At 36.6% G+C, this 26,812-nt stretch overlaps 3 protein-coding genes across 8 annotated transcripts in view; 2 read left to right on the top strand and 1 right to left on the bottom strand.

The window, feature by feature from the left end:
• LOC107733134 (protein EFR3 homolog B-like) overlaps positions 1-4,156 on the bottom strand; it is a 20,025-nt gene extending 15,869 nt beyond the window's left edge. For both annotated transcript variants that reach the window (XM_016544638.1, XM_016544639.1), the window contains exon 1: positions 3,908-4,156. In XM_016544638.1, coding sequence (XP_016400124.1) covers positions 3,908-3,914 — 7 coding nt within the window. In that variant the 5' untranslated portion in view covers positions 3,915-4,156. The remainder of the gene's footprint in view (positions 1-3,907) is intronic.
• Positions 4,157-6,361: 2,205 nt separating this feature from the next.
• On the top strand, positions 6,362-21,458 carry LOC107733160 (dnaJ homolog subfamily C member 27-like). 3 transcript variants are annotated; one of them, XR_001638952.1, is made up of 8 exons: positions 6,362-6,744; positions 7,130-7,212; positions 7,622-7,691; positions 8,023-8,187; positions 8,267-8,389; positions 8,476-8,636; positions 10,468-10,693; positions 21,448-21,458. XR_001638952.1 is itself a non-coding variant. In XM_016544691.1 (8 exons), exons 1-8 carry the CDS (start codon positions 6,658-6,660, stop codon positions 11,346-11,348), a joined length of 822 nt encoding a protein of 273 aa, XP_016400177.1. In that variant the 5' UTR covers positions 6,362-6,657; the 3' UTR covers positions 11,349-11,776. The 3 variants fall into 3 exon arrangements, 2 of the variants coding, with proteins under 2 accessions (XP_016400177.1, XP_016400175.1); XM_016544691.1 differs by lacking the exon at positions 21,448-21,458 and adding an exon at positions 11,345-11,776 and having other exon boundaries at positions 10,468-10,596; XM_016544689.1 differs by lacking the exon at positions 21,448-21,458 and having other exon boundaries at positions 10,468-10,716.
• On the top strand, positions 16,113-25,454 carry LOC107733159 (adenylate cyclase type 8-like). Of its 3 annotated transcripts, XM_016544686.1 has the most exons (18): positions 16,113-17,054; positions 17,405-17,554; positions 17,637-17,767; positions 17,860-17,971; positions 18,081-18,208; positions 18,669-18,827; positions 18,914-19,145; positions 20,228-20,416; positions 20,500-20,600; positions 20,664-20,865; positions 20,956-21,048; positions 21,202-21,374; positions 21,980-22,061; positions 22,365-22,523; positions 22,754-22,900; positions 23,115-23,207; positions 24,101-24,215; positions 24,693-25,454. In XM_016544686.1, exons 1-18 carry the CDS (start codon positions 16,182-16,184, stop codon positions 25,097-25,099), a joined length of 3,546 nt encoding a protein of 1,181 aa, XP_016400172.1. In that variant the 5' UTR covers positions 16,113-16,181; the 3' UTR covers positions 25,100-25,454. The 3 variants fall into 3 exon arrangements, with proteins under 3 accessions (XP_016400172.1, XP_016400173.1, XP_016400174.1); XM_016544687.1 differs by lacking the exon at positions 23,115-23,207; XM_016544688.1 differs by lacking the exons at positions 23,115-23,207; positions 24,101-24,215 and having other exon boundaries at positions 24,693-24,800.
• Positions 25,455-26,812: the final 1,358 nt, after the last annotated feature.

The following is a 26,812-nucleotide window of genomic DNA, read 5'->3' as shown; positions in this document are numbered from 1 at the left end:
TTTGGAAGACCAAATAAAGTAGTTTCGCTTTCACAACGAAACACACAGCGTCTCCATGACATGGCGGCGGCAACAACAATACTACAGCGAGGATAAAAGTTACGCCTTCTTTCTTTGGGTGGACATTTGGGCGGCTTTATGCAAATCTTCCCAGATCGTGACGTAGGTATGTGGGGGCGTGTTAGAACGAGCCGTTTTAGGTAGGCGTGGCTGACTCTTAACTTTTATAAAGAATATCTCTTTGGATTTGAGACTTTAGTCTTTGCAACTTTACAGATCTTCTTTATGCACCAAGAGCTTGTAACACTCCAAAGAGAAAGGAAAAATTGAAAATCGCATCATATGACCCCTTTAAACTACCTATCAGTAAGAGCATCAGTCTACAAAACTCACTCAACTTTGTATTTTAAATGCAACACAAGGTCAGCGTAGGTTTATTGACTCAAGCCTGCCGTCTGATTAGCTACCGTCAAGCTGCCGTTTACCAAGATTGTGATTGTCAATTACACTGTGATTGGATGGATGGTAGAGGAGCTAGAGTGTGAGTCACACATCGGCCTACCTGCTAGTGTTTTGACACATCAGCGTGACACCTCTACGCCTAAAGCAACTGAAGCAGAAGCGAAAGAAAAAACCCCTGACAGTCGACACTGAAAATTTCCACCCACACACTCAAGACTGCAGTGAATCCTCTCACGCTCTCCCCGTTTCTCACTCCCAGAGTGATTCTGCAGTTAAAAAAAGAGGGCCATTAATGACTGCAATGTGTAATCACTTAAAAAATGACACAAACAAACAAACAACCACGTACTGCTGTGCATTTTAATTGACATGTGGTTTTACTGTTGAGTTGTCGGTTTGGAAAATACTTTCAAAACAATAGATTTAATAGGTTTTGACTGATAGCCATCTCTTGCAAATAAACAGACATATATAAAATACATGGGAAAAAAACAGCAGCATTTAAAAAAAAATTATTTTATGAATTTATTTGTAATAATAAAATAATACTACTAATCAAAATGGTTTTGTTTTTATTTATTAATTATATTTTATTTAATAATCATAGAAATTTAATAAAAATTGGTAAAATATCAGTGCATTAAAACAAGAAATTTATATTTAGTTTTTTTATATAATTATTTAATTATTATTATTATTATCATCATTATTAAATAATCGTTGTAATTTCTGAACCATTTAGCTTAGTCTAGCTCAGTTTCCAGGGAGTTCATTCTGATCAAATGTATAGAGTTTTTGCAAATTCTCCTCAAATATTTTAGAGCATCTGCTAAATGCATGAATATACTGTCAATGAATTATTAGGCAATGTTAAGACAAGGAGGAGACAAAGAATTGTCAACAGACAACCAAGTGATTTGCAAGAAATCAAAATAATCTCTCTCAAGCATATATGCTCCAAAATCCGAATATCTTGATGAGCATCCCTTCAACATAATCATAAGTACAGCATGAAGTAAATATTAAGTTCATAAATCCAAGCTCCATGCAAGAGCTACAGGAACTGCTTTACTACTGTATTAGCTACATTTATTAAACACAAGCGCTTTGGCATTCTGTTTCTCGGACAGGGTGGTAAATATAACCTTCACAGTTCCCTCTGGTTTACAACCCTCATAATTCTCTTATGGCTGTGTACTCACCTCTATCATTCACCTGGCACAATCTTCTGACACTGACTGAGCCCAGGGGCCAAAATATCTGCTTTTAGCTTTATTATTTTAACTTGCTATATCAGAATGCTGTACATCTAATGACAACGTTAATAAATAAATGTAAAATGTTACACTCAGAAAGCAAAAACAACTAAATAATTTAAATCAGGAGTGTAGCATCAACACTAGGGAAGTAAGTGCATACTTTGTTGCCAAGAACAACTCTACACGCACATCTGCAATCTGCATACGCTGCAAAACAAAGGCTATAGCTGGCACTGTGACAAAGAAGATTATGTCATAATAAAGAACTAGTGGTGCTGGGATGTACTACTGTGGCTGATATGATATCCTCCAAGCTGGTATAGGGATACTAGAAGACATCCAGCTTTAATAGGGCTTTACATAACACACAACTCACTATGCATGTGAATGAATCAAACTCCATGTTGTGGCGGCTACAGTATGTAAAATCAATCTTTCCGAATGCAGACTTCTGGCACTGTCTCTCTCGTCATGACGCAGTCACTCTAAATACATTTCCCTTGAATTATGAGGGCTTATGACAGCTATATTTAGCACATCAGCCATCAAAGATGCCATATCCCTTCAGATTGACCAAAACGGGACACAATATCAAAGACACTCACTCATATATGTTAGTGTCACAGGGAAAAAGCAGAAATACAGAGAGGGAACTTCATGCTAAGTCAATGAAATCTATTCATTTACTTCTTTAACCTTGTCACTGTCAGCTCTACTTCCATGAGCATCTAGTTAATCTAAAACTATCATTTGCATACTCAGGACTCTGTTTGAGAATAATGTTGTGCCTTTTTGAAGAAGTTTTAGGGTATAGTTAAAGTGTTTCAGTATTGCTATTAAAACATTACATATCATCTGCCAAAATAGTTTGCAGTTGAAGCCAAAATGTAAATCTAAATAACACGCAGTGAGGTCCAAATGTCTGAAAATATATGTATACATATATAAAAAAAATTAAATTTGTATCAACAGAAAAATGTAGGATTAAGAAAAAAATTGTTTTAAACATTAATGCATAAAATTAAGATATACTAATGATCTAAAGTTTAGGGGTCAGTAAGATTTTTTTATGTTTTTAAAAGAAATCTCTTATGCTTACTAAGGCTGCATTTATTTGATCACAAATACAGTAAAGCAAGATAACACTGTGAAATATTATTATAATTTTAAATATATTTAATATATTTAATATACTGTATTTTAAAGATTAGAATGCCATATTTTAAGTTTATTCCTGTGATGGCAAAGCTGTATTTTCAACATAATCAGAAATCATTCTAATATGTTGTTTTGCTGCTTAGGAAACATTTCTCATTACTATCAATGTTAAAAACAGTTGGGCAACTTAATATTGTTGTGGAAACCGTGATACATATTTTTCAGGATTCTTTAATGAATAGAAAGTTCAAAATAACAGCTTTTATTTGAAATAAACATATTTTGTAACATTATAAACATTGTACACTTTTGAGCAATTTAATACATCCTTGTTGAATGAAAGTATTAATTTCTTACAAAAAAAAAAAATCTTACTGACCCTAAAATTGTGATTGGTAGAATATAGGATTCTAGGCCACAAATCCATATAAGTATATTATACTTTATATATTCAGTATATAAAGTCAAACTGTAACTGACTTAGTCCTATATTCTCTCAAAAAGCTGTTTTTCCTGGCATGAGTGGAGACATCTGGCTGAAAAATACTCAGGCTGTTAAAAAATGTCATCGATCTGGTTTTGAAGCGCTAAAGCCAGCTAAGGCATCCACGCTGTGAGAAATCAAAGTCGCAGCCTGACTGCCTGTAGTTCGTTTGAAACATCCTAAACATGCTGGTCAGATTAAATAACATGAATACAGCAGAAAATATAATATGTGTACATGCAAATGTACAGTTAGAGTAAATAACTGAATGTTGCAGTAGATCTGTGTGTTTTAGTAGTGTGTGCTTGAGTATTCGGTGCAAAGTAGTGTGGATGAAGCTAAATCGGTGATGCCTGAAATGAAAGATGAAATGAAATGTGCACAATAAATAGAGTAGAGCTGCAATACTGCATGCAATCTGTTGCTTCAGCATCATTCTGCTGTCATTGCCATAATCTCCTGTGATGCACATCTTTCCTTCCTAAACACAGGCAGGGAATTATCATATATGCACATAATCATGCACTCACACAATCGCCCTTACCGTACATTGAAAACCTGATGAAATTCTCTGTTCTTTGCCTGAAGCCTCTTTCTCTGTCACATAGCCAGAGAGAGAGGGAGAGAGAGACACACACGCTCTCACAGACACTCAATCACACACGCACGCTCTCATACGGCGCATGTGACCGGGCTCCAATGACCTTGGATTTTCCAAACAGCGTGGCACAGCTTTCCTTCTATCAGGAACAATGCTGGTTTAACACACAGGTGCACACACACACACACGCATACGAATATATATGCACACTCACACGCACTCCTGCACGCATACAGCCCCTCCTCAAAGATGAATAAATTCACACACCTCCTGACCATTCAACAATGAGAAAGGCAGAGGGGGAGGGACATGAGGAGTATGGCAAGCCGTTTTAACTTAAGCTAAAACGGCTTGCCATAGAGGAGAGTGTTAGAGAGATGGAAAGAGTGAAGACGAGAGGATGAGAGAGGGAAGGAATCAATTGGTGCAGCCATGCGTCAGTCAACTAACCCCGCCTCCCGTTGCCCACTCTCTCTAGCAGTATTTGATTGTTGCCTGTTATTTTCTGTTGCCTTTTTGGTTTTTATAATGAATAAAGCATGCATGATTTTTTTTTGACTGCTATAAAGAGAGTCTAATAAAAGATAGATTTTTGTCTAGAGGTTTTAATATTTTATCTGATTTAAAGAGAAAAAGGAATATTTTATACAGAAGAAAATTCCATTTTAAATTATTAAATTATAATGCATGTTGTTTTAGTTTTACTATTATGTACTATTTTTAACAAAATAATAATAATAAATCCTTATTTAAAAGAAACCTAAATCTACATCAGGATACTGTGCATTTTCTTGTGTGGCCTGATGGGAGAAGCTCTAGCGTCTTATGATCCATGGCAAGTGAAATGGCTCAGTGTTAATCTGACCGTGTTTCAGCTTTAGACACGCAACTGTGAATTATTCATGAAAACATAAAGATGGTTGAATAATAGCAGCATATTACCAAAGACCATTTACTATTTTTTGCAGTTGCTAAATGTTGTATGAGCATTCCTATATCAAAAATTCATGGATCAAATTACTGACTAATCAGGCTATTTCAAAACATCAAAATGAAAGTGCTATAAATGAAAACAATACCATGGGGAAAAAACAAACAAACAACAAAACAGAATTATATAGCCTAAAAATGAGCTTACCACCTCCGACTTGATGGTCCAACAGTGTACTGCAATCCATGAGTAGTCGTCTTGGACTTGGAAAATCTGGGAGACCTGAAAAATTTGGAAAACTTGGAAGTGGCATCTTCTTGACTATTCTCACCAGAATAACTAATGAGAATAATATATACTCTTATAATCAAATCTATTATATATCTGAATCCTTTTTGGAAAGCATGGGAGTGCCTGACTATTAGTTTTAGAGTTACATCCACTGTATGCTATGTTAATAAGAGCCTACAACCACCTCCCTCCCTTCCTGTCTAAGGTTTGTTGCACTCTCTCTCCATCCCATTGTCACTCACTTGGCTCAGGAACTTTTTATAGAGTTCCAGCAATTTTTTTTATATCCCTCTCGTTGCCTTTTAGATCTTATTTTAGGACATTAAATTAATTGTCAATTTTATAGAATATTTTAAAACTGTAGTTTTTATTTTCTTCTAATTGACTCTAGTGATTTCCGCGAATCGGTTCTTCTGAACAATTCGTTTAAGAACCTAAAAAAAAAAAAATCCTGAATCATATGGTTCTTGACATTACATTATCCATGTAATTAATTACTCTACGCATATTCACTAGTCTAAAACATTACAATAAAGCAATTTGTAACCAAATATTCTTGTTAATGCTTGTTTTATTAAGTGTGTTTATGTGTCCCAGATTGCACTTATATTAAACTCTAAAAGCTTGGCTTGGCGATTTAATAAAACGCAATTTATTAAAACAACACGTTTTTTCGTATGCATGATGATCAAACGACCATATCAAGTCGTAAGCACACAAATGAGCTTTAAAAGTAACCTAGCTTACTTTTCGCTCCATATGTCAAATTTTCGGTTCACTGAAAATTCTCGTAATCAGCTTGCTCATCGTTTCTCGACACAATATGAGTCGCACATGCTAGAAGTGTTTTTGATTCAGTAGGTGAGTGAGTCGAGAACCGCTTGTGAGCCGATTCAACTGATTCATCCTCTTCATATTAATGATTCGTTCACGAATCGGACATCGCCAATCGACTCCCCTCTGTCGAATCTGTGTATGAGGGTTGCTGTCGCCATAGAAACCCTCATCTGTTTGCTATAAATTGCCCCAATTTTTTGATTACACAGATTATTCTTATTTCTCATAATTGCCATTAACGTCTTTATGAAATATATAATGTAAAACGCTGTTTTAAAACCACTTGTTTATATATATAGATTTTTTTTTTTACAAGTTTCTGTTGAGTCTGTTGTTTTTAATCGTGTAGCTAAGCAAATAGTCGTTGCTAGGGCAACTAGCCCGTTAGCATGTCGAAATTAAATAATTCTACCTCCTAAAATATTTGCGTTTTTTGTCCGCGGGAAAACATGCGTGAAATGTACTTTCGGTTTATGGAAAAATGTTATCCGTAATATTCCGTGACACACTGGCTCTCTGTTAGCCACATAGCCAGCTGCTCACTGTGTCTACGGACCGACTCAGACATAAACATACGTGAATTCTAGAGATATTTCATCTTCTCCTTTGGACGAGGTTTGCGAATAAGTGCAATATGGACACGAATGTTCAGAAGAGGCGAGAAAACAAGAAGTCGTTACGGGTTAAGGTCATTAGTCTGGGAAATGCAGAGGTGGGGAAGGTAAGAATGGACTGTTATGAACCATACAGACATCAAACTTCAAAGATCAGGTGGTTCTTTACATTTGTTTATTAACATGATCTTGTGTTAATGATACGTATGTTTGAACGTATCAGTAGTTTGATGTTCACTTCATTTTCTCTAAGAATTAACTGCTATCCCCTTATACATGTTTTGTTGTGTATTTGATGTGCATGGATATTCAACGTTACTGATACTGTAAATATTTTTTGCTAGTAACGTTAATCTGTTTGTTTCATTTAGGAGCTATTCATTCAGTATTATTTTGTTTTTAGATTATCCTGCATAGTAGGTAACGTTACAGTAGCATACTAGGTTACCTAAAGCACGTAATATTTCATAATATTTCTGTTTATTGTTTCAGAGCTGCATTATTAAACGGTACTGTGAGAAGCGGTTTGTGCCCAAGTATCTAGCCACTATTGGGATAGATTATGGTGTAACCAAGTAAGTGATGTGGGTTTGATAAATTATTTCTCTTTGTCATTCTTTTTTTCAAATATGAGGTTCAAAAGGCAGCAAGCAAGAATTTCATCCAATTCTGATCATATTCATGGCACATAAACACCTGGTTCTACTGGCTGGAAATATTATCGCTTAATTGTATTATTTATTTATGAATTCATTGATTGTATCTACCATTTTGCAGGAATGTTTCATATTAAAAAAGCAATAATAACCTTATAATAATTTTCAAGCATATGATTGAAGTGGTTGTTTTGTCAGTTATTGGTGCAATGGCACATATTTTTTAGATGCAAAAGACAGTTTTGTCTATTAATAAAGCACAATTAGATCGATTCACTGATGGAATGTAAATTAATTTTTTGTTTGTTTGTTTTTTCTTCACCTCAAGGGTTCAGGTTCGAGACAGGGAGATAAAAGTAAACATTTTTGATATGGCTGGACATCCTTTCTTTTATGAGGTATTGCTTGATTTATTTTATATTTGTATGTGTATGCACATGATTAAGTGTGTTTCAAATTATTATTAAAAAATGTGTAAACAAATGTCTCTTTTTATTACACAATGTAATTAAGAATTGTTTTTTGTTATTGCTCTATGAGTACATCTAATTTACCACAGTGTGGTAGTATTGAGCTGCTGTCCATGTAATGTCCTCCCTGAAGAACCTGATGGCATCAGCGTTTAAGCATTTTTCTTGTTGCCATGTATAGAAATTGATCACCGGTTATTGGCTTGTGATGGCTGTGAGAGTCTGATGTTGGAGGGAATTGATGCTGTGTGTTTTACAGGTCCGCAATGAGTTTTATAAGGACTCTCAGGGGGTGATTCTGGTCTATGATGTTGGTCTGAGGGAGAGTTTTGACGCTCTGGACAGCTGGCTCACAGAGATGAAGCAGGAAATGGGCTCACAGGCCAACATGGAGAACATCATCTTCGTCGTGTGTGCCAACAAGGTCCCTCTGGCGTTTAAATGTCTAATCTGTGATTTACATGAGAGAGACTGTTATAAAGTGTGGTCTCTCACCAATAAAGGTTGACCTGACGAAAAGACGAGTTGTGGATGAGAGTGAGGGGAAACTTTGGGCAGAGAGCAGAGGATTTCATTACTTTGAAACTTCTGCCCAGAGTGGTGAAGGCATCAATGAAATGTTTCAGGTATATGCTCTCTCACGTGACTCTACAGTTTACAGCCCTGTCATTCTGTTGACTGTTGTTTATTTAATGTGTGTCCACCTCCACAGGCCTTTTTCTCATCCATTACTGACATGTGTGAAAATGGAGGGAAGAGACCCACTTCAGAGGTCAATGTAGGTTTTACTAAAGAGCAGGCCGACACCATCCGACGCATCCGCAACAGCAAAGACAGCTGGGATATGCTGGGGGTTAAACCTGGGGCCACAAGGTAAATTGCATGCTAAGTGTGTCTGCTAGTGCTGCTGAACTTTTTTATATCATACTCTGGATTAATATCTATTTAGATATTGACTATTGCTCTGTATAATTGGCTCTGTTGCACAGTATCAGGTTAATGAACTAAATGATAGCTTTCCTACACTCTACAGCATGGCATTTAAACATCTTGAATCCATGCAATATACACTACTATTCAAAAGTTTGGGGTCGGAAAGATTTTTAAAATGTTTTTGAAAGAAGCCTCTTATGCTCACCAAAACGGCATTTATTTAATCAAAAATAGTCAAAACGGTAATATTGTGAAATATTATTAAAATTTAAAATAACTGTTTTCTTGTATAATATGTTTTAACATGTAATTTATTCCTGTGTTGGCAAAGCAGTCATTACGCCAGGCTTCAGTGTTCGCATGATCCTTCAGAAATCATTCTAATATGCTGATTTGGGGCTTAGGAAACATTTCTTATTATTATCGATGTTGAAAACAGTTGTGCTGCTTAATATTTTTGTAGAAACTGATCTTTTTTTTTTTCAGGATCATGAATAGAAAGTTCAGAACAACAGCATTTATTGTAAATAGAAATAGAAAGCTTTTGTAGCATTATAAATGTCTCTACTGTCCATTTTGATCAGTTTAATGCATCCTTGCTAAATAAAAGTATTCATTTATTTAAAAAACAAATCTAACTGACCCCAAACTTTTAAACATTAGTGTATGTATATATGGTGTATATATGAATTTGTCTGATGCAGAGTATCACATTTTTGTTAATGCCTGACAGCAGTGATTTGACGATGTTATACAACTGATCTATTCTATAATTTCAGATTTTTTTGTATAATATAAATTTATTTAATGGTGATCTGGTGATGGACTGAAAAAAATAGTGTGGATATCTAAAAGAGCATGCATGGTGGCTGATGGTCGATAAAATGCCATACATGTAATATATCACGTAATTTCATAATAATAAAATAAATGTAAATATTAAATTTACTATATTATATACAGTAGGCCACAGGGCTTTGTTCTCTAAAGTTTTAACCAGCCATAAACAGCTGTGTTGTTTGTAAACTATGTACTCCAGACATCATGCCGTCAAAAATCAGGATTGCAGCACTAATCTGCCCACTATAAGTTTTTGGGCGATCATTTAAAAATAGCAGATATCACTAGTGTAGGCCTTGTGTTGCATTTGGATTAGGATGTTGATTTGGCTCTGTTTTATTAAACCCCACTTAACCTCTCTTAAGTTATAAGAGTCAACTGATGTTAATAGGTTAGTGTGTTCCCATCTTTAACACATACACAATGCCCACCAGTGACAGAGGACATAATGTGTTTGATGTTGCTTTAATAACCATTAAGGAAACTAAAGTTAGTATTTACTCTCCTGTTCTCTGAAATGTCAGATGCTTAAAAGCAAGCAACAAATAGTTGATACAGTTTGGTACTGTTATTTCCCATTTAATTATATTGTCTCAGTATTATTGATGCAACACTGCCGGTTGTGTTAGCTTGGCTGGTTTAATCATGTGGGTCAGATCATTAGAGAATGCCTTCAATCCAATTACCATCCCAAAATTCTCTCCTGCCAGCTTAATTAACCTCTTTGAGATTTCCCCAACACCCTGAGAAACCAATCATGAGCTTGTGTCATTTCTCATTCCCAGCCAATCACAATCCTTCTTCCTTAGCTGATTCTTCACTGTGATCCCTCTTTAGTGGGACCACAGTGGTTTGCCATATCAGCATTTTAAAGGCCTGTTTGATGTGTGCAAACTGAGACTAATAGGTTTTTCTCATTTTGTGCTTGTAGGGAGGAAGTCAACAAGGCATACAGGAAGTTGGCTGTACTGTTGCACCCGGACAAGTGTGTGGCCCCAGGCAGTGAGGATGCCTTTAAAGCAGTGGTTAATGCTCGCACATCGCTGCTCAAGAATATCAAGTAGGAGCGTATTCCCACACACAAGTGCATCTCACATGGTTTCCATTACAAACACATCCGCCACATCGTGTCTGAACAGATTGTTTTCATCTTCATTGTGCCAATGAACATTCTTTTTGTTTGTTTCGATTGCTTGCTGTGGTGTTTTGTTTGTTGAATTTGTATTAAAGGGGTCATATGATGCTATTTTAAAGATCATTATTTGGTGTATTTGGTGTAACAGAATATGTTGACATGCTTTAATGTTCAAAAAACACATTCTTTTTCAAATACTGTACATTATTGTAGGTCCTCTATGCCCCGCCTCTCTCAAACGCTTCGTTTTCTACAAAGCGTTATGCAAATCTTTCCACATCGTGACGTAGACATGTGGGGCGTGTTAGAACGAGCCGTTTTAGGGGGGTGTGGCAGAGTCTTAACTTAGATAAAGAATATCTCTTTGGTTTTGAGACTTTAGTCTTTGCAACTTCAGGGATCTTATCTATTCACGAACAGCTTGTAACACTCCAAAGAGAAAGGAAAACTTGAAATCGCATCATATGACCCCTTTAATTATATATATATATGTTTTTTTGATTATTAAATGTGCATTTAAAACAATTGTCAGGGCAGTTTAAATATGCTATCAGAATGTCTGAAGTACAAATACCATTGTAGTACCACAAAAGTGTTTTCACCTCAAGATTTCATCAAAAACCAACAAATGACTCTTTAAGGCCGAAACTTAACTATGTTCCCTTGTTTTAAGTTGATCAGCTTCACATTGCCATTAGTTGGAGTTGGAGAGTTACCTCGCATTTGCAGAGTTCCCTTCTCAGTGAAGATTACGCTTAAGACACATGGAGAAGCCTCTGGACTCCAACAAAGACTTAGTAACAGCTGAGCTTGACATACAGCTATGACACTGTTTATACTATGACGTACAGCTGTCCTGTTTATAATGTAATATACATGTTGATGTCAAAAGTTGTAGTAGGGAAACAACAATAATGCTGTAAGATTTCAGCCCAAATCATGTGCATGTCACATTGTCTTGGAGCATGAGGATGACCCTTCTTTTCCCAGTCTGTCCTGTGACTTGTGCTGCTTTGCTCCCATAGATGTACAGGTGAAAGACCACTTATTTACCAACTGATTTACGAGTCAGACTTAGCATTCTAATGCTGTTGTTTAATCCCGATGCACCTCACAGGGACACTATGACCTACATGATTCCCAGTTTTTCTCCTTAGCTCACTCCAAAGAGGAGGAAAAGCATGAGCAGAAAATGTAACTTGTCCAATACCTTTGCATCAGTGCAATATCATTTCTTTCAAATGTATTTATTTATTTACAAAAATGTACTGTACATAATAAATAATAAATATAACTAAAATAAATAACTAAAATAAAATGCCATTTTTATGTAAGTCTACTCACATTTAACATCTGCTCTCTAGAATGTCGCTTGTCTTTTGAAGAGAATTACATTTCAATAGATAGTATGTAAATCAACCAGTTCAAGAAATATGGTATGTGTCGTGCACATGCATTTTGTTAATTTAACTTAAGTTATGCACTTATGGGTATTATATATATAGTTTTTGTAATAATAGACTTACCAAACATACACTACTATTCAAAAGTTTGGAGTAAGATATATATATATTTTTTAAGAAAATACTTTTTATTCAGCAAGGTTGTGTTAAATTGATCAAAAGTGCAAAGACAAAGACAATAACATTGTTACAAAATTTTTCAACATTGATGTTAATAAGAAATGTTTGTTGAGCACCAAATTAGTATATTGGAATAATATAATATAATATAATATAATATAACATAATATAATAAAACAGGTATTTTAAATTGTAATAATATTTCATAATTTACTGTTTTACAGTATTTTTGGTAAAAATAAATGTAGCCTTGGTGAGCATAAGAAACTTTCAGAAACATTGAAAATTCGTACCAACCCCAAACTTTTGAACAGTACTCTAGTATAGGTTGTGGTCACTAGTGCCAAGATTATATTAAAGTGTATAAGAGTACTGTTTACCAGTCATTACACAACATTTAGGGGTTTTGCTAAGTGCAAAACTAAAAATCTAACCATTATTGATGTTGAGACAGTAGCTTTAAAAAAATATATATATGGTTGATTTTTTTTTTCTGAAGTGTTGTAGGCATGAAAGGAACTATCTGTAAATATGTCACAGTAATGATATCTGGTCCAAGGATAACACAAGAATAAAGGGGCTTTGTTTACACCAACACTGGAATAAATATAACTAAGATAAAACTGTTACATTAGCAGAGCTGTGTAGATGTGCCAACATGCATTAGTTCAACAATGATTTATTTGGCCCTTGTATATTAACACTTCTATGTAGGTAACAATCACTGTAATGCAAGTATATCAGATATTGTATTTTTTTATGGAACTGTGGTGTTTACAACACAATGTGAGTGTACATGTGCAATGTAACCATTATTTATATTTTTAAATATTTATCTGAAAGTACACGTTTTGTGATCTTTATTACATTTGTTTATTTTCAAGGGCTTTTGATAATGAGCTACCTTGTTCTTTATGTTTGACTATGTAACATTTACCCGAACAATGTTAGTTACATCATCCGTAATGTTGTACTCCTAAATGTTTCATTAGCTACACACACTACACAATAGCGAATCTTTTAACTGGAGTCACTTTTGTTTCCTTTTGTTTCATTCTGTGACATTGATTTGTCTGAGTGTGAAATGTGTTAAGGCATGAGTAAGAAGCATGTTTGTAATTATGCAGAATACATGTTTACATGAATGAAAAGGCCACTGCTCAATGGGAAAAGTGGCTCTGTTTTATGCACAGAAGCATTTACTTTCTCCATTCGGCTTACATAGCGAAATAAAGGAATAATTGTAAATCACTTTTGCCTTTTGGTTTTGAAAATTGCATTATTACCACAACATTGCAAACTAAAACCGTTTCATAAAAGCTACAAAATGATGGGCCATTCACACAGATTTAATTTGTGTCTTAAAAATTGAGATGCAGAGCAGTGGAGTGAAAAAAAAAACCCTGCAGAGTCTAGAGGTGTGTTTTCATAAAAGTTGAATTCTTTTAACTCAAGTGCCACGTTTTTAGAATGCCGTGAAACGCGAGATACTTCAACAGACACAACAATCAAATTTGACCATTTAGCACATATTTACATAGAAAAACAATGGAAAAGCAGTACGGTGGAATGCAAAAACGCATTCTGTGTAAATGGCCTTTTAGGCTACTGCATTATATAAATACTGTAAAAATTAAGCCAGCAGGTAAAGGCAACTCAACATTATTTAGCTCAAGTCATCCACTCAAGTGAAAAGCATGATTATTTATGTTAAAGGAAACAGATGGTTCAGTCACTTTCTGACCTGGCACATATTGTTGGTAACCAGATCAGTGAGAAGCACTTTATCCAGCTTACTTCCTACATTCCCTGAATCAGCGGCCTGGCCTGCTAACTAAAACCCTGCACTGTCTCTGCTCAAGAGCAGATGTCAACCAATCACAAACTATCACATTTTCTCCTTGGCTGCAATATAACAAAGAGTGAAAAATTTAAGGGGGTCTGAATACTTTCCGTACCCACTGTATATATATATATATATATATATATATATAGTCTAACAAAGGTGTAAGATGGCCTGTAAATATTGTGAAAAAATATATATATTTAAGACTTATCAACTTTTTGAAACATGGAATAAACAAACAGCTTTCCAAAAATAGATTTTCAGAACAATTAGATTTTAACCTAGCAATACCTCCACACATAAACTCGCCTGTCACAGACTTTATCCTGTTAGCTGTGACCATGAGGCCTTAATGGATCACGTGCGCTTTTGCTGAGTAGATAATCCCTTATATTTCAACCTATTACTGCCTCTGTCTGTCTGTGTGTGTGTGTGTGTGTGTATGTGTGTGCATTAGATCCCAAGCCCCTTTGTCACTGCCTCAGTGCGGAGTTCAAGTCCACTTATTTTTGCCTCTAAACATTTCCATTAAGAGTCTGGATTCTTCCATAGGATAAGCTTCAGCAGATTGTGCTCTGCTACCTCTCGGAAGGGTCAGGGCAGCTTTTCAGACCATCTGGCCAAGCAATCACTTCATTACCTGAAGACAGTGCTACTCAAAACTGAGTCAATCAGCCACATACAGGACTGGGGTGGCCTTGACTTTAACAAAATGCCAAGGAGTTTTTTTTTTTTTAAGCGAAGTGATGGATAACATGGTTGGAAGTTATCAGGACAAATAATTTACATAACTATGCAAAGCATAGTTATGATGAATAGCATGGCAGACAGGAAAACTGTCAAAGAAGACTCGTTCTGCACTCAGATGCCGAGTATCCCACCTTTGAGGAACAAGAATGTACCGCATTAGATATTTGCTTGGGTCTGGATCAGTTTAACTGGGCTACTGTTCATGGAGAAGCAGATGCATGCATCGTTACAAGATTTATCAAGCTTGCAGCACCACATCAATGGCAAGTATCCTTCCATTTACTTTAACTTTTATTGCATTTATATGCACAGTATAAATCAATAATGTTTTCTGCAAATCATTCTGAATTAATAGTCTGACCTTTTGCAGCAATATTCCTTATTTTAATATGCAGTTTAGTGCACACATTGCATGCATTGTGTACAGTCGTATTGATTAAATTATGGGGATATATGTGGGTGTGAACTTATTTTGGAGGGAAATTGTGGATATTAATTTGTTTTAAGGGTATTTTGAGGGTAACTTGTTTTGGGGTACTCTTGGGGTACTGATCTTGTTTTGGTAATTGTTAAGGGGTATTGAACTTGTTTTAGGGGTATTTTGGGGAGAATTAAATTTTTTTTAGGGTATTCTTGGGGGTAAAAGCAACTCATTTTGGGGGTACGCTGGGTAGTATTGAACTTGTTTTGAGTGTATTCTGGGGGTATTTTAAGGGTACTGTGCTTGTACACTCTAAAAAATGCTGGGTAAAATAGGGACAAACCCAGCAATTTGGTTGTTTTGACCCAGCGGTTGGGTTACTACCCAGAAGGTTGGGTTAAACATTTAACCATTTTGGGGAGAATTAAATTTTTTTTAGGGTATTCTTGGGGGTAAAAGCAACTCATTTTGGGGGTACGCTGGGTAGTATTGAACTTGTTTTGAGTGTATTCTGGGGGTATTTTAAGGGTACTGTGCTTGTACACTCTAAAAAATGCTGGGTAAAATAGGGACAAACCCAGCAATTTGGTTGTTTTGACCCAGCGGTTGGGTTACTACCCAGAAGGTTGGGTTAAACACTTAACCCAACCGCTGGGTCAAAACAGCCCAATTGCTGGGTTTGTCCCTATTTAACCCAGCACTGGGTTGTATTTAACCCAGCATTTTTTAGAGTGTATATTGTCATATTTCATGTTAAAGTTTGTTTATGGGTTTCATTCTGATACAACTTCAATGTTCCATCCAGACTATTAAACCTTTTTCTTTTCTGTCTTGCTTTAGGTTTGTGCAGTTGATAGAGGTCTTGAACTGAGTTTTGTGATCTAAAGCCTGTTCAAATCAGGTTCAGATCATGGCTTCGAGTTCCACAGAAGTCACTCTTCCGCCTAAGGTATGCCCAGCCGTGTCTCCCTCCCCCAACCTGAAACGCAAGCAACTAATGTGGCAGAATGCAGTACGTCACATTATCGACCAACGAGGAATGCACCATGACGGGCGAGCAGCCAGTTCTCACAAAATCATTGTTACTGATGCCTACATCGATGACATCAACAGGCAGATTCGTAGCAAAGCTGTGCGGGGCAACGCAGGCACGCATAAGCGGCGTTCCTCGGCAGCCCGCGTTCACCCATTACGAGAGCGCAACTCCACCTGCACACGCAAGTCCACCGACTCGCTCAGTGATGCTGACTTCTTCGTAAGCTGGGGCTCCACAGTGCGTGGCATTTTCCTTCCGGTTCTTCACCACAAGTTTAAATCTCATGATCTCGAGCATCTGTACCAGCAACACTTGTCTGGTCAGTGCCGAGCTTTTCTTGTAGTCACTAATGTCATTGATATCCTTACCAAACTCCATATTCTCTTCATCTACCTGGCTGTGGCCCCTGAGATGGTGGACTCTCAACAAGGATGGTTGGCTGGGCTCTTCATGGGACTTGGAGCAGTAATATGTGTCTTAGTTCTGACCTGTAAAGGATTGATGTCTCCAGATTACCTGCGCTATGCTGGGCTGGCAAGCTGGTTGTCCCAGACTGTGCAGGCGCTGGGTGGTTTGGCATATGGGTTGGAGAACCAGTCCTGGTATGCGCTCTTCACCCTTTTCGCCACCTACACACTATTGCCCCTACCTCTACTGTGGTCCATCTTCATAGGGTTCTTCACTGCTGCCTTGCACCTGTTGGTGGATGCCCTTAGGAACTACAATGACACGGCCATTGTAAGAAAGGTAAAGAAGATTCCATGCTCAAGCTCAAAGCTCATCTAACTTCAAAGTTCACTTTCGATTCTCACCTGTGTCAAAAAGTAGAAGGAAATTAGTGTTTCTTTAAAATCAAAGATCACCACAAGAACTATCCTTGAAATATGGAGTCAGTCAGTTTCAGACTTGAAACTTCTGTTGAGTTGTACTTGGTCTTCTTTTTGATAAATGCTCCATTATTAGGACATATGAATAAACCATCATCTCAAGACAATCTTCAACCATTTGTCAACTTGAAAGATAAATACAAGAATGAATAAAGCTTGTCTTGTTCATTTCAGTAACTGTGCTAACTTTTACTCTTGGTTTTCTTTCAGTTACTAGCAAAAGGTCTGTTGTACATGGGTATGAATACCGCAGGGCTGTTCATCCACTACTTATCGGATCGCGCTCAAAGGCAGGCATTCCTTGAGACACGGCGTTGCATTGAAGGACGAGTCAAAATGGAACGAGAGAACCAGAGACAGGTTTGAGATTCTTGATTTAATAAGATATTCTTAGATCATTAATATGAAACCTCTGAAGAAAAGAGAAATCATTTTGCATTAGGAGCGGTTGGTGATGTCCATTCTTCCTCGATTTATTGCTACGGAGATGATTGGTGATATGACTGCTATGGAAGATGAATTGCTTCCTCAACAGTTCCATAAAACCTACATTCATCAATACAAAGACGTCAGGTACACGTAGCTCCCTGTGCAGTACTGTCTTCCAGTACATTTAGGTTGCAAGAATGGTGCATGAAATGAACATGTATGTGGTCTTGTCTCAGTATCCTGTTTGCTGATATAAAAGGCTTCACCTCTCTCTCCATGACCATGTCAGCTCAGGAATTGGTGCGCACACTCAATGAGCTGTTCGGTCGCTTTGATCGCCTTGCCGAGGTGAGAAAGATTAACTTTTGAGTATCACAGGCAGCTGGAGACAGTTAGTTTTAGTGTCAAAAGTATGCAATGTTGGAAGCTAATTGAAAGATATCTTTTGATACTTTAGGAGAATCACTGCATGAGGATAAAGATTCTTGGAGATTGTTATTACTGTGTGTCTGGGGTCCCAGAGCCCCAAACTGCACATGCGCGCTGCTGTGTAGAGATGGGTCTGGCAATGATCAACACTATACGGTGTGTATGTTACATATTTTGTCCAACCTCCTAAAGGTTTCTCCCAGTTTAATGTGCCGAGATTGTAAGCAAGCCTTTTATACATTTATTTCTTCCAATGAGTTGTGCCTCTGTGGAGCTATCAAAAAATAGTTCTTTCATAGATCTTTTGCAGGTGTATCCAATCCTGCTCCTGGAGGTCCACTGTCCTGCAAAGTTCAGGTCCAACCCTAATTAAGTACACCTGAAACAGCTAGTCAAGGTCTTCAGGATTACTGGAAACATCATGTTGGGGCAGGCTGGAGCTGAACTCTGTAGGACGTCGACCCTCCTGGAGCAGGATTAGACACATCTGATATTTTGGAACATTTGTATTCTATTTTTCCTGCGTTGTTATTGATGCTCTATGGCGATTTAAGTCTAATTCTGCTGATGAAAACAAAAGAGATTGTGATGTTAAGCTTCCCTCTTTCTTTGTCAGTTATGTACGTAAGGAGCTGAAGAGAGATATGGACATGCGTATCGGCATTCACTCTGGCTCGGTTCTGTGTGGGGTTTTGGGTCTACAGAAATGGCAATTTGATGTGTGGTCTTGGGACGTAGATGTTGCCAACATGCTAGAGGCTGGAGGAGTCCCAGGGCAAGTACACCAGATCATTAGCATGGTCATATGTTTAGCCAAATAAAATTGATATTAGAATAATGAATCAAATTGTATAATAATAGGAGGATTCATATATCACGAGCAACCCTGGACTGTCTAAATGGGGTATACGAGACAGAAGAAGGTCGAGGCTATCAGCGGAATGAGTTTTTACGCAAACACAAGATCGACACTTTTCTGATCTGCCATACGCCACAGGAAGACAAGGAGCCCCCTAAAGTCCGGAAGACCAGCAAAGATGAGACGACATGGAGTGCTGAGCTTCCGTTTGATAACATCATTGGAATGAACTGCGTGAGTCTGTGTTGGCCTCATAAACTTCACTTAGATCTGAATGTCCTCTCTAGTTAGTCATAAGATGTAAAGTTATCAAACCTGTTAAATAGTGCCACACTATGTTATTCAGTGAATCCTTTAGTAACTTTATCACCAGCATCAGTGGCATGGTCCATTACATTAGAAAATAATTCATATTAAGGAGTCTCTTGTTTGTAAAATCAAAAGAAAATCATGTTTACAGCAAGCATTTAAAGGAATAGTTCACCCAAAAATGAGAATTCTGTCATCATTTACTGACCCTCCACTTGTTCCAAACCTCTGAGTTTTTTTATTCTGTAGCACACACACACACACACAAAAGGCATTTTGAAGAATGTTGGTAACCAAACAGCTTGACGGCAGCCAATGACTTCTGTACTATTTTTTCCATACATTGGAAGTCAATGGCTACCGTCAACCGTTTGGTTACCAACATTCTTCAAAATATCTTCTTTTGTGCTCAACAGAAGAAAGAAACCAGGTTTGGAACAACTTGAGGGTGAGTAAATGATGATAGAATTTTGAGTAAATTATCCCTTTAATATGGAAGTCTATGTGCAAGGCAAAAATTTTATTTGAGTTGTAAATTTGTCTAAATTGTCATGTTAGCATTGGGACTACTCTTCAGGTTATGCATTACAGACATAATTTTTGTGGGTGGAATGTGCTTATTCACAATACTTGGCGGATAGCTAACATTTATCAAGGTGCAGTGCCCTGCCCCATAGACTTCAAATGTAAGAATATTACTGTAAACACTTTTTTTTACTAATTAACCAAGTTGAGCTCCTAAGGAACTGATGTTAAAACTTTGATACTTAAAAATGATACTGATATCTAAAAAACCAATGTATCATTATAATTATAAATAATAATTTTAAGATTTGCTAAAGAAATGAGTACATACAGTTAAATATATTGGAAATATATATCCAATATTGACCAATACGATTAAAAACAAACAAACTAATAACCGTCATCTATCTCTATTAATAATAGTCATATAATTTTTTCCCCACTTGAAATAGATGCAATGTTTTTGTATTGTCATCTTTTAGATCTTAGCCACTTTCACCAATGGCTCCCTAGTGCAGTTGCCCAATCAGATTACTCCTCATTGTGCTGGGTCTCGAGAAATCAACAAGAGAATCAAGCAAGCCATCGAGGTGCGCAGTAGTGAGCGAATGCGCAAAGAACACATCACACCCGTCACACTAGTCTTCAAAGACAGACACATCGAGGGAAAGGTATGGACAGCCGAGGAACAGCTTTTATATTTTGTATAGCATTTTTGCTTAAAAGTCGGCCCACACAAGATTTGCACTTTCAGTTTTCTCAGATGAGAGACGAGATGTTCAAGTCCAACTTGGCCTGCTCATTCCTAATGCTCCTCTTCATCATGGCCGTTCAGGCCCTCATCCCCCCACCACAGTGCACTTTTTTTATTTTTGAAATGTAGCAGTATTACATTTTCAATATTGTTCTGGCCCACAGAATCTGTCCTATGGTAATCCAGTTTTTAGTATTCCTGTTTGTCTACGTGCTACTGCTTCTGGTAACACTGGCTGAGGAATTTAAGCGCTCCCCACCGTACTTACAACATCTGTGCTGCTGGATCCACGAGACCAAGAGTATCCGTAACCTGCTCACCCTCACCGCTATTGCTATTAACTTTGGTGTGGCCACCTGTGATATTGTGAGTGCCAGAATTTATAGTTGTTTGGGCCCAATTAAAATGCTTCTCTTAACCTGTCTATCTTTTTTATTTCTTGCTTTATTTGTACAGTTGTGGTGTAACACGGTTGGAGAGGCTAAAGAAAGTAACAAGAACTCAGAACAAGGTGCACAGTGGCCAGTAAACATCTGCACTCATCCTGAGGTACAGTAGATACATATTGAATACAAATGTGTCACAAGTGTGACAACTTCCAGTAATGCTTATTCTGATACAGCCATCCTAATTTTACCCCATTTCATTATTACCATGCTTGTGACTACACTAAATTCAGTAAAACTGTCCGTCTCTCTGCAGTTCTTTGTTTTGAGCGGTATGGTGGCCATGGTGACGTGTGCTGTGTTCCTGAGGCTCAGCTGTCTGTTGAAGTTGGCAGTACTTATGTTAGTCATTGCAGTTTACACATACCTCATTGAGGTAGCCTTCCATGTGCTCTTTGTCCGCCAACACCAAAACGGCCAAATTCAGAGGTACAATATTTGAACGTTTTATCAAAAAGTGTTTTATTAATTTTTTATTGATTTCATACATTAAACATTTTAGTTTTATTTAGAGGAAATTTTGAGTTTTGAAAGTTACAGTATATTTACAGGTCAAATATCAAAATTATACTTTTTTTATATGAAAAAGCAAGATTAGTTGAGGTCAAATAACACCAAGAAAATATGGTGATATTCATAACTTGACAATATTCTTAAATCAAAAAGTAAATATTGAAAAAAAAATATTGAAAGTATGTTTTTGTGATTTAAAAAAATATATATTATTAACATGTACACTCAAGTGCATTCAAAGTGTAAGGTTTTTTTGTTTTGTTTTGTTATGTCACTTGATATTTTTTTAGATCTGCTAATTGTTTTCTTGGAAATTGTATAAATGTTTTTTTTTTATTATTTACTTTGCATTTCTAAGAACTATATTTTTAATTTTTCAATCTTGGTCATTATTATTTTTCACTGACCCTTATATACTACATCAAACTTGTTTATAAAGTCAAGAAAACAAATTACTTCCTGGACTGTTGAATTGTTGTGGCTCTGCTGATATAAGCTGTATATGTGTGTGTTTTGCCCAGAAATCAGTACCTCAGACGCAAAGGCGTTTCTGTGTTGCTAATGGCCATGTTTGTTGTGGTTGTCCTCTACAACAGTAGACAGGTATTATATTAAAAGCTTATTAAAGTTTTTAATCATAGGAATTCAGTATTATATGCTACTACTAGTGATTTAAATAATAATGTAGAATCATTACATATTTAACAATTAATAAATGTTTTTAATTATATCAATGCATAATAATCAAACCACCACTTAGCTATGATTATCATCTTGTTGTAAAAATAAATAAATAAAATTCTATTCGTAACTGAAGCAATCAAAACTGACATGCAGTTTTATATCTATCTGTGCTTTGAGCTATTTCAGTAGGATTCAAGAAATTATTTCTGCTTAATCTTACAGTTAGAGACTACAGCCAGGCTAGACTTCCTGTGGCGCCTTCAGGCCAGACAGGAAGTGGAGGACATGAAGGAACTGAGGGAGCATAACGAGTGTCTGCTGTACAACATCCTTCCTGCCCATGTCGCACGCCACTTTCTTGAGAGAGACAGGAACAATGAGGTAGTTGCATGCTTACTGATGACAGATCTTAATAGTTTAAACTTTGGTTAGAAAATAAGAAATAATAATATATGTAATCAAATTATCCAGTTGTTTGTTTTCAAATTGAGGCTAATTTGAAGCATTTCAATCATTTCAGTAGTTATGGAGCACTTTCATTTATCCATAAGTATAAATAAAGTAATAGTAACACTCCTGCATTTTCTCTGTATGAATTCTTTGGCTCCAAGGACCTGTTCTCTGAATCCTACGAGCGAGTTGAGGTGATGTTTGCTTCCATTCCAGGCTTTACAGATTATTACGAGAAGAAAGAGTTGATTCATCAAGATGTGGAGTGTCTGCGTCTTCTTAATGAGATCATCGCTGACTTTGATGAGGTGTGTGGGTTTCTGCAGCATCCTCTTTGTACCAAATTTCGAAGCCCAAGACCGGACATGCTCATAGTTTTAACGGCTAACAGCAGCTCTGATATTACTAATGGACTGTATTTCAAATGCGCAAATGCTCACTTTATCATAAGATATTGTAATAGTGAGAAATTTCAATTTCAGAGACGGGCTTACTTAATCTTTTTCCCTGTTGTCCCCTTAGCTACTGGAAGAGCCTTACTTCCAGGACATAGAGAAAATCAAAACCATTGGCAGCTGCTACATGGCTGCATCTGGCCTGTCTCCTGGAAAACAGGTCTGTGCTACATTTGACATGTATGCCTGACAATATAACTAGATGCATGGTATATACTGGTGACCAAATCAGTATCAGTCAGTGTTGCTGATAGTATTATAGGCATCCGTTTGATTAAATCGATATTGGAATCAGATTTTTTTTTAAATAAATAAAATATTAATAATTCATAAATAATAAAATATATTAAAATCTTAAAAGGATAGTTCACCCAAAAATGAAAATTAGCACATGATTTAGTCACCCTCAAGCCATCCTAGCTGTATATGTCTTTCTTCTTTCAGTCGAATACAATCAGAGTTATATTAAAAAATGTCCTGGCTCTTCCCAACTTTATAATGGCAGTGAATGGTGGTCGAGATTTTGAAGCCCATAAAAGTGTATCCATCATAAGAAGTATTCCACACAGCTCCGGGGGATGAATAAAGGTAGAGATTATGGTTCATAAAGTTGTAAATAAGGATGTTTTTCAATTTATATTTTTCACACAAATGCATCACTTCGCTTCAGAAGGCCTTTATTCACCCCCTGGAGCCGTGTGGAGCAATTCTTATGGATGGATGCACTTTTTTGGGCTTCAAAATCTCGACCACCATTCACTGCCATTATAAAGTTGGAAGAGACAGGACATTTTTAATATAACTCCGAATGTATTCGTCTGAAAGAAGAAAGTCATATACAGCTAGGATGGCTTGAGGGTGAGTAAATCATGGGGTAAATTTAATTTTTGTGGTGAACTATCCCTTCAATTCTGGCCAGGTCGGTCAGGATAAAACATAAAAAAAGTATTCATAAATATTAAACATTTATAAATATAACTAGTAATTAAGTAGTAACTGAAAAGTTACATTTTTATAAATTAAGGCTCAATTTTATTAATGTGTATTTTATAGGAATGTGAAGATGAGTGGGCTCACCTCAGTACGCTGGTTCTATTCGCTTTGGCCATGCAAGAAACTCTCAAACAAATAAACAAACGTACCTCAAACAACTTCCAGTTGCGTGTCGGTAAGATTGTGCTATTCTTGTATTTAGCATCTCTACTAGTAATACACAAACATCTACTGGTAATTAACATATCAGTTTAAATAGGATTTGCTTTATCTGTCACGTGTGCATGTTTGATGACTACTTGCTATGAAGGGAAGTAATATAACCTGCTCGGCGCCAGTTCAGACACACTAATGAGCTTAAACAAAACAATCCATATGATTTTCATGCGATTGGATTGGGCAATTAAAATTATTACAACAATAGTCTTTGAATTTAAATCTAAAATTACAACATAGTGGTTTGGCAAACATGAAATCAAAATTGCCCCCGTTTTACTTTCTTGATGCACCTTCCTGGTCTTATTGTATACAACTGATGTATTTTATTCCAAGAGAATATGTGTTTGCTTTGTATTCTTTAAACAAAATGTAGTAACTTGCTCTTCTCCTGAAACAACTTTAATATGCATAAAACTGCTTTTCTATCATACAGGTATTTCTCATGGGCCTGTAGTCGCCGGAGTGATTGGCGCCACTAAACCCCAGTATGATATCTGGGGCATGACTGTGAATCTTGCTAGCCGAATGGACAGCACAGGGCTCAGTGGGCGTATTCAGGTTCCAGAGGGCACGAGCCGTATCCTGGCTGACCGCGGCTTTGTGCTACAGCTTAGAGGAGATATCTACGTCAAAGGGGTTAGCGAACAGCGGGGAGGGGTCCGCACGTACTTTGTTAGCAGCAGGGAACAGAGCTCAAGCTACGCCGAGAGAAGCACCAGCAGAGGGATCTCTCTCGGGAGGAACACCCTCGCTGCTGTGGTCTTTTCCCTGGTTCAGGCCCGCAAGAAAGAGGAATTACGAGAGGCCAATGGAGGCTTTCATCTTATGGAGATCGCATGAATTTTGATTGAAAACTGGACAGGAACCATATTTAATACCTCTTTTAGAGAATCTTATGTCTCTTTCATGAGTCATTGCCTTCAAGAGATTTTCCACATTATCTGTTATTTTTTCTGAATAGTAACAACTTTATTTTTCTTGTATGACCAGATTTCTACTGATTTTCAAAGTTGCTTATTATGGAAGCCCATTTCCACCACAGAATTAAAAAATGGTAATTTTGACTTCTTTCACAATTCTGACTCTTTTTGCTATTATAAAAAAGTCAGTATTGCAAGACATAAACTCAGAATTGCAGGATTTAAACACTTAAATTCTGAGCAGAAAAATCAGAATTGTGAGATATAAACTTGCAATTGCAGGATAAAAAAGTTAATTGTGAGAAGTCGCAATTAGCTTTTTTATTTTTTATTCTGTGGTGAAAACAGAAACAAAACCAAAAAAAATGCGAGATATAAACTCAGAATTCAGAATTGTGTGGTGTAAACTCAGAAAAGTCAGATTTTGTGAGATAAAAAGTTGCAATTATATATATATTCTGTAGCAGAAATGGCTTATCACAATGGAAACAGTGAAAAACATCTAAAAGTCATGTTTCTTTTGTCCTGGAGTTGGTATCATTGGGATTTTTAGACATTTTAAACCTTTAATGTTAGAAATTTAAAAGTGGCAAAATAACCAAACAAGACCAAAATAGTGTGCAAAAGCTAAGGAACTCTGGATTCTGTCAAAATCAGCAACTGATTAGAACATGTAACGGTTTCATTGGAGGTCATATTCAAATGCTTTATGATGCTCAACTGCCACTGACAAATTAAAGAATGAACAACGAAGTGTCTGAGGTCAACCATGCTAAGCTAATTAGCTGATTGTCTGACACATTTGTATTATTCATTAACACCCATGGAGAAGCTATAAATCCCAGGATTATTGTTCCAACATATCAACATATTGTTCCAACGTTCTATGAAAAGTATGTAACACAAAATATTTCGATTTAAAACTTTTCAGATAATCAGCCATCTTTAGATGAGCAGCAGTTTTTAAAACTCCTCTTTTATATTGTGTTTACATGGTAGTGGGACAGGAAAAAACTATTAAAGCTTCTGTCTCTATTTTTTGGGAGATTCTAGGGATCATAGTTTGATTTTATGATGGATAATAAAATATCTTAGAACATAATTAATATTGACTTTGAGTCAGAGTTACAATGAAGTCAACAATTAAAATATAAAAGAAACACTACTTGAGCAGGAAGAAAAATGACAATGCCAAAATTCTGTCTTTTTTTAAATATATTTCTAGACTCTAGATATTTCTGGGACACACTACCACACAAGGTCACCAAATGATGTTGCTGCTGAGCAGGGATAACTGCAGGCTGGAGCAGTGGGCGTGGCGAAACATTAGGGCGTGTCGAAATGTAGGGGCGTGGAAATAGAACCACTGTTCTAATGCAGATAGCCTATATATCTATTTTATCTATTATAGATCAGTGTGTAGAATCAATTTTCTCTCAGAAATTGCTAGGAAACAATTAAAAAGAAACGGCAAGATTAGGGCGTGTCGAACGGTAGGGGGCGTGGATAAAGGTCTTTCTAATTGGTTAGGGTTAGGGGTTAGTTTCTATTGTAGTATTCACCTTTCGGCACGCCACGTTTTGCCACTCCCATTACTCCGAACTGCAACTACCCCTGTCTCAGTTTCTAAAGT

This window comes from Sinocyclocheilus rhinocerous, unplaced genomic scaffold (genome assembly GCF_001515625.1).
Source record: "Sinocyclocheilus rhinocerous isolate Xijiao unplaced genomic scaffold, SAMN03320098_v1.1 scaffold8, whole genome shotgun sequence".
Lineage (NCBI taxonomy): Eukaryota > Metazoa > Chordata > Actinopteri > Cypriniformes > Cyprinidae > Sinocyclocheilus > Sinocyclocheilus rhinocerous.
The sequence above is the reverse complement of the archived record's forward strand: the minus strand, read 5'-3'. Positions and strand labels throughout refer to the sequence as shown.

What these genes read in the sequence shown, in the direction of transcription:
- LOC107733160 (XM_016544691.1), top strand. Translation starts at nt 6,658, where the DNA reads ATGGACACGAATGTTCAGAAGAGGCGAGAAAACAAGAAGTCGTTACGG. An exon ending in TCGTCGTGTGTGCCAACAAG is followed by an intron (nt 8,188 to 8,266) that starts GTCCCTCTGGCG and finishes TCACCAATAAAG; the next exon opens with GTTGACCTGACGAAAAGACG. An exon ending in GTTAAACCTGGGGCCACAAG is followed by an intron (nt 8,637 to 10,467) that starts GTAAATTGCATG and finishes TTGTGCTTGTAG; the next exon opens with GGAGGAAGTCAACAAGGCAT.
- LOC107733159 (XM_016544686.1), top strand. Translation starts at nt 16,182, where the DNA reads ATGGCTTCGAGTTCCACAGAAGTCACTCTTCCGCCTAAGGTATGCCCA. An exon ending in CAAAACGGCCAAATTCAGAG is followed by an intron (nt 21,375 to 21,979) that starts GTACAATATTTG and finishes TGTTTTGCCCAG; the next exon opens with AAATCAGTACCTCAGACGCA. An exon ending in CAACTTCCAGTTGCGTGTCG is followed by an intron (nt 24,216 to 24,692) that starts GTAAGATTGTGC and finishes TCTATCATACAG; the next exon opens with GTATTTCTCATGGGCCTGTA.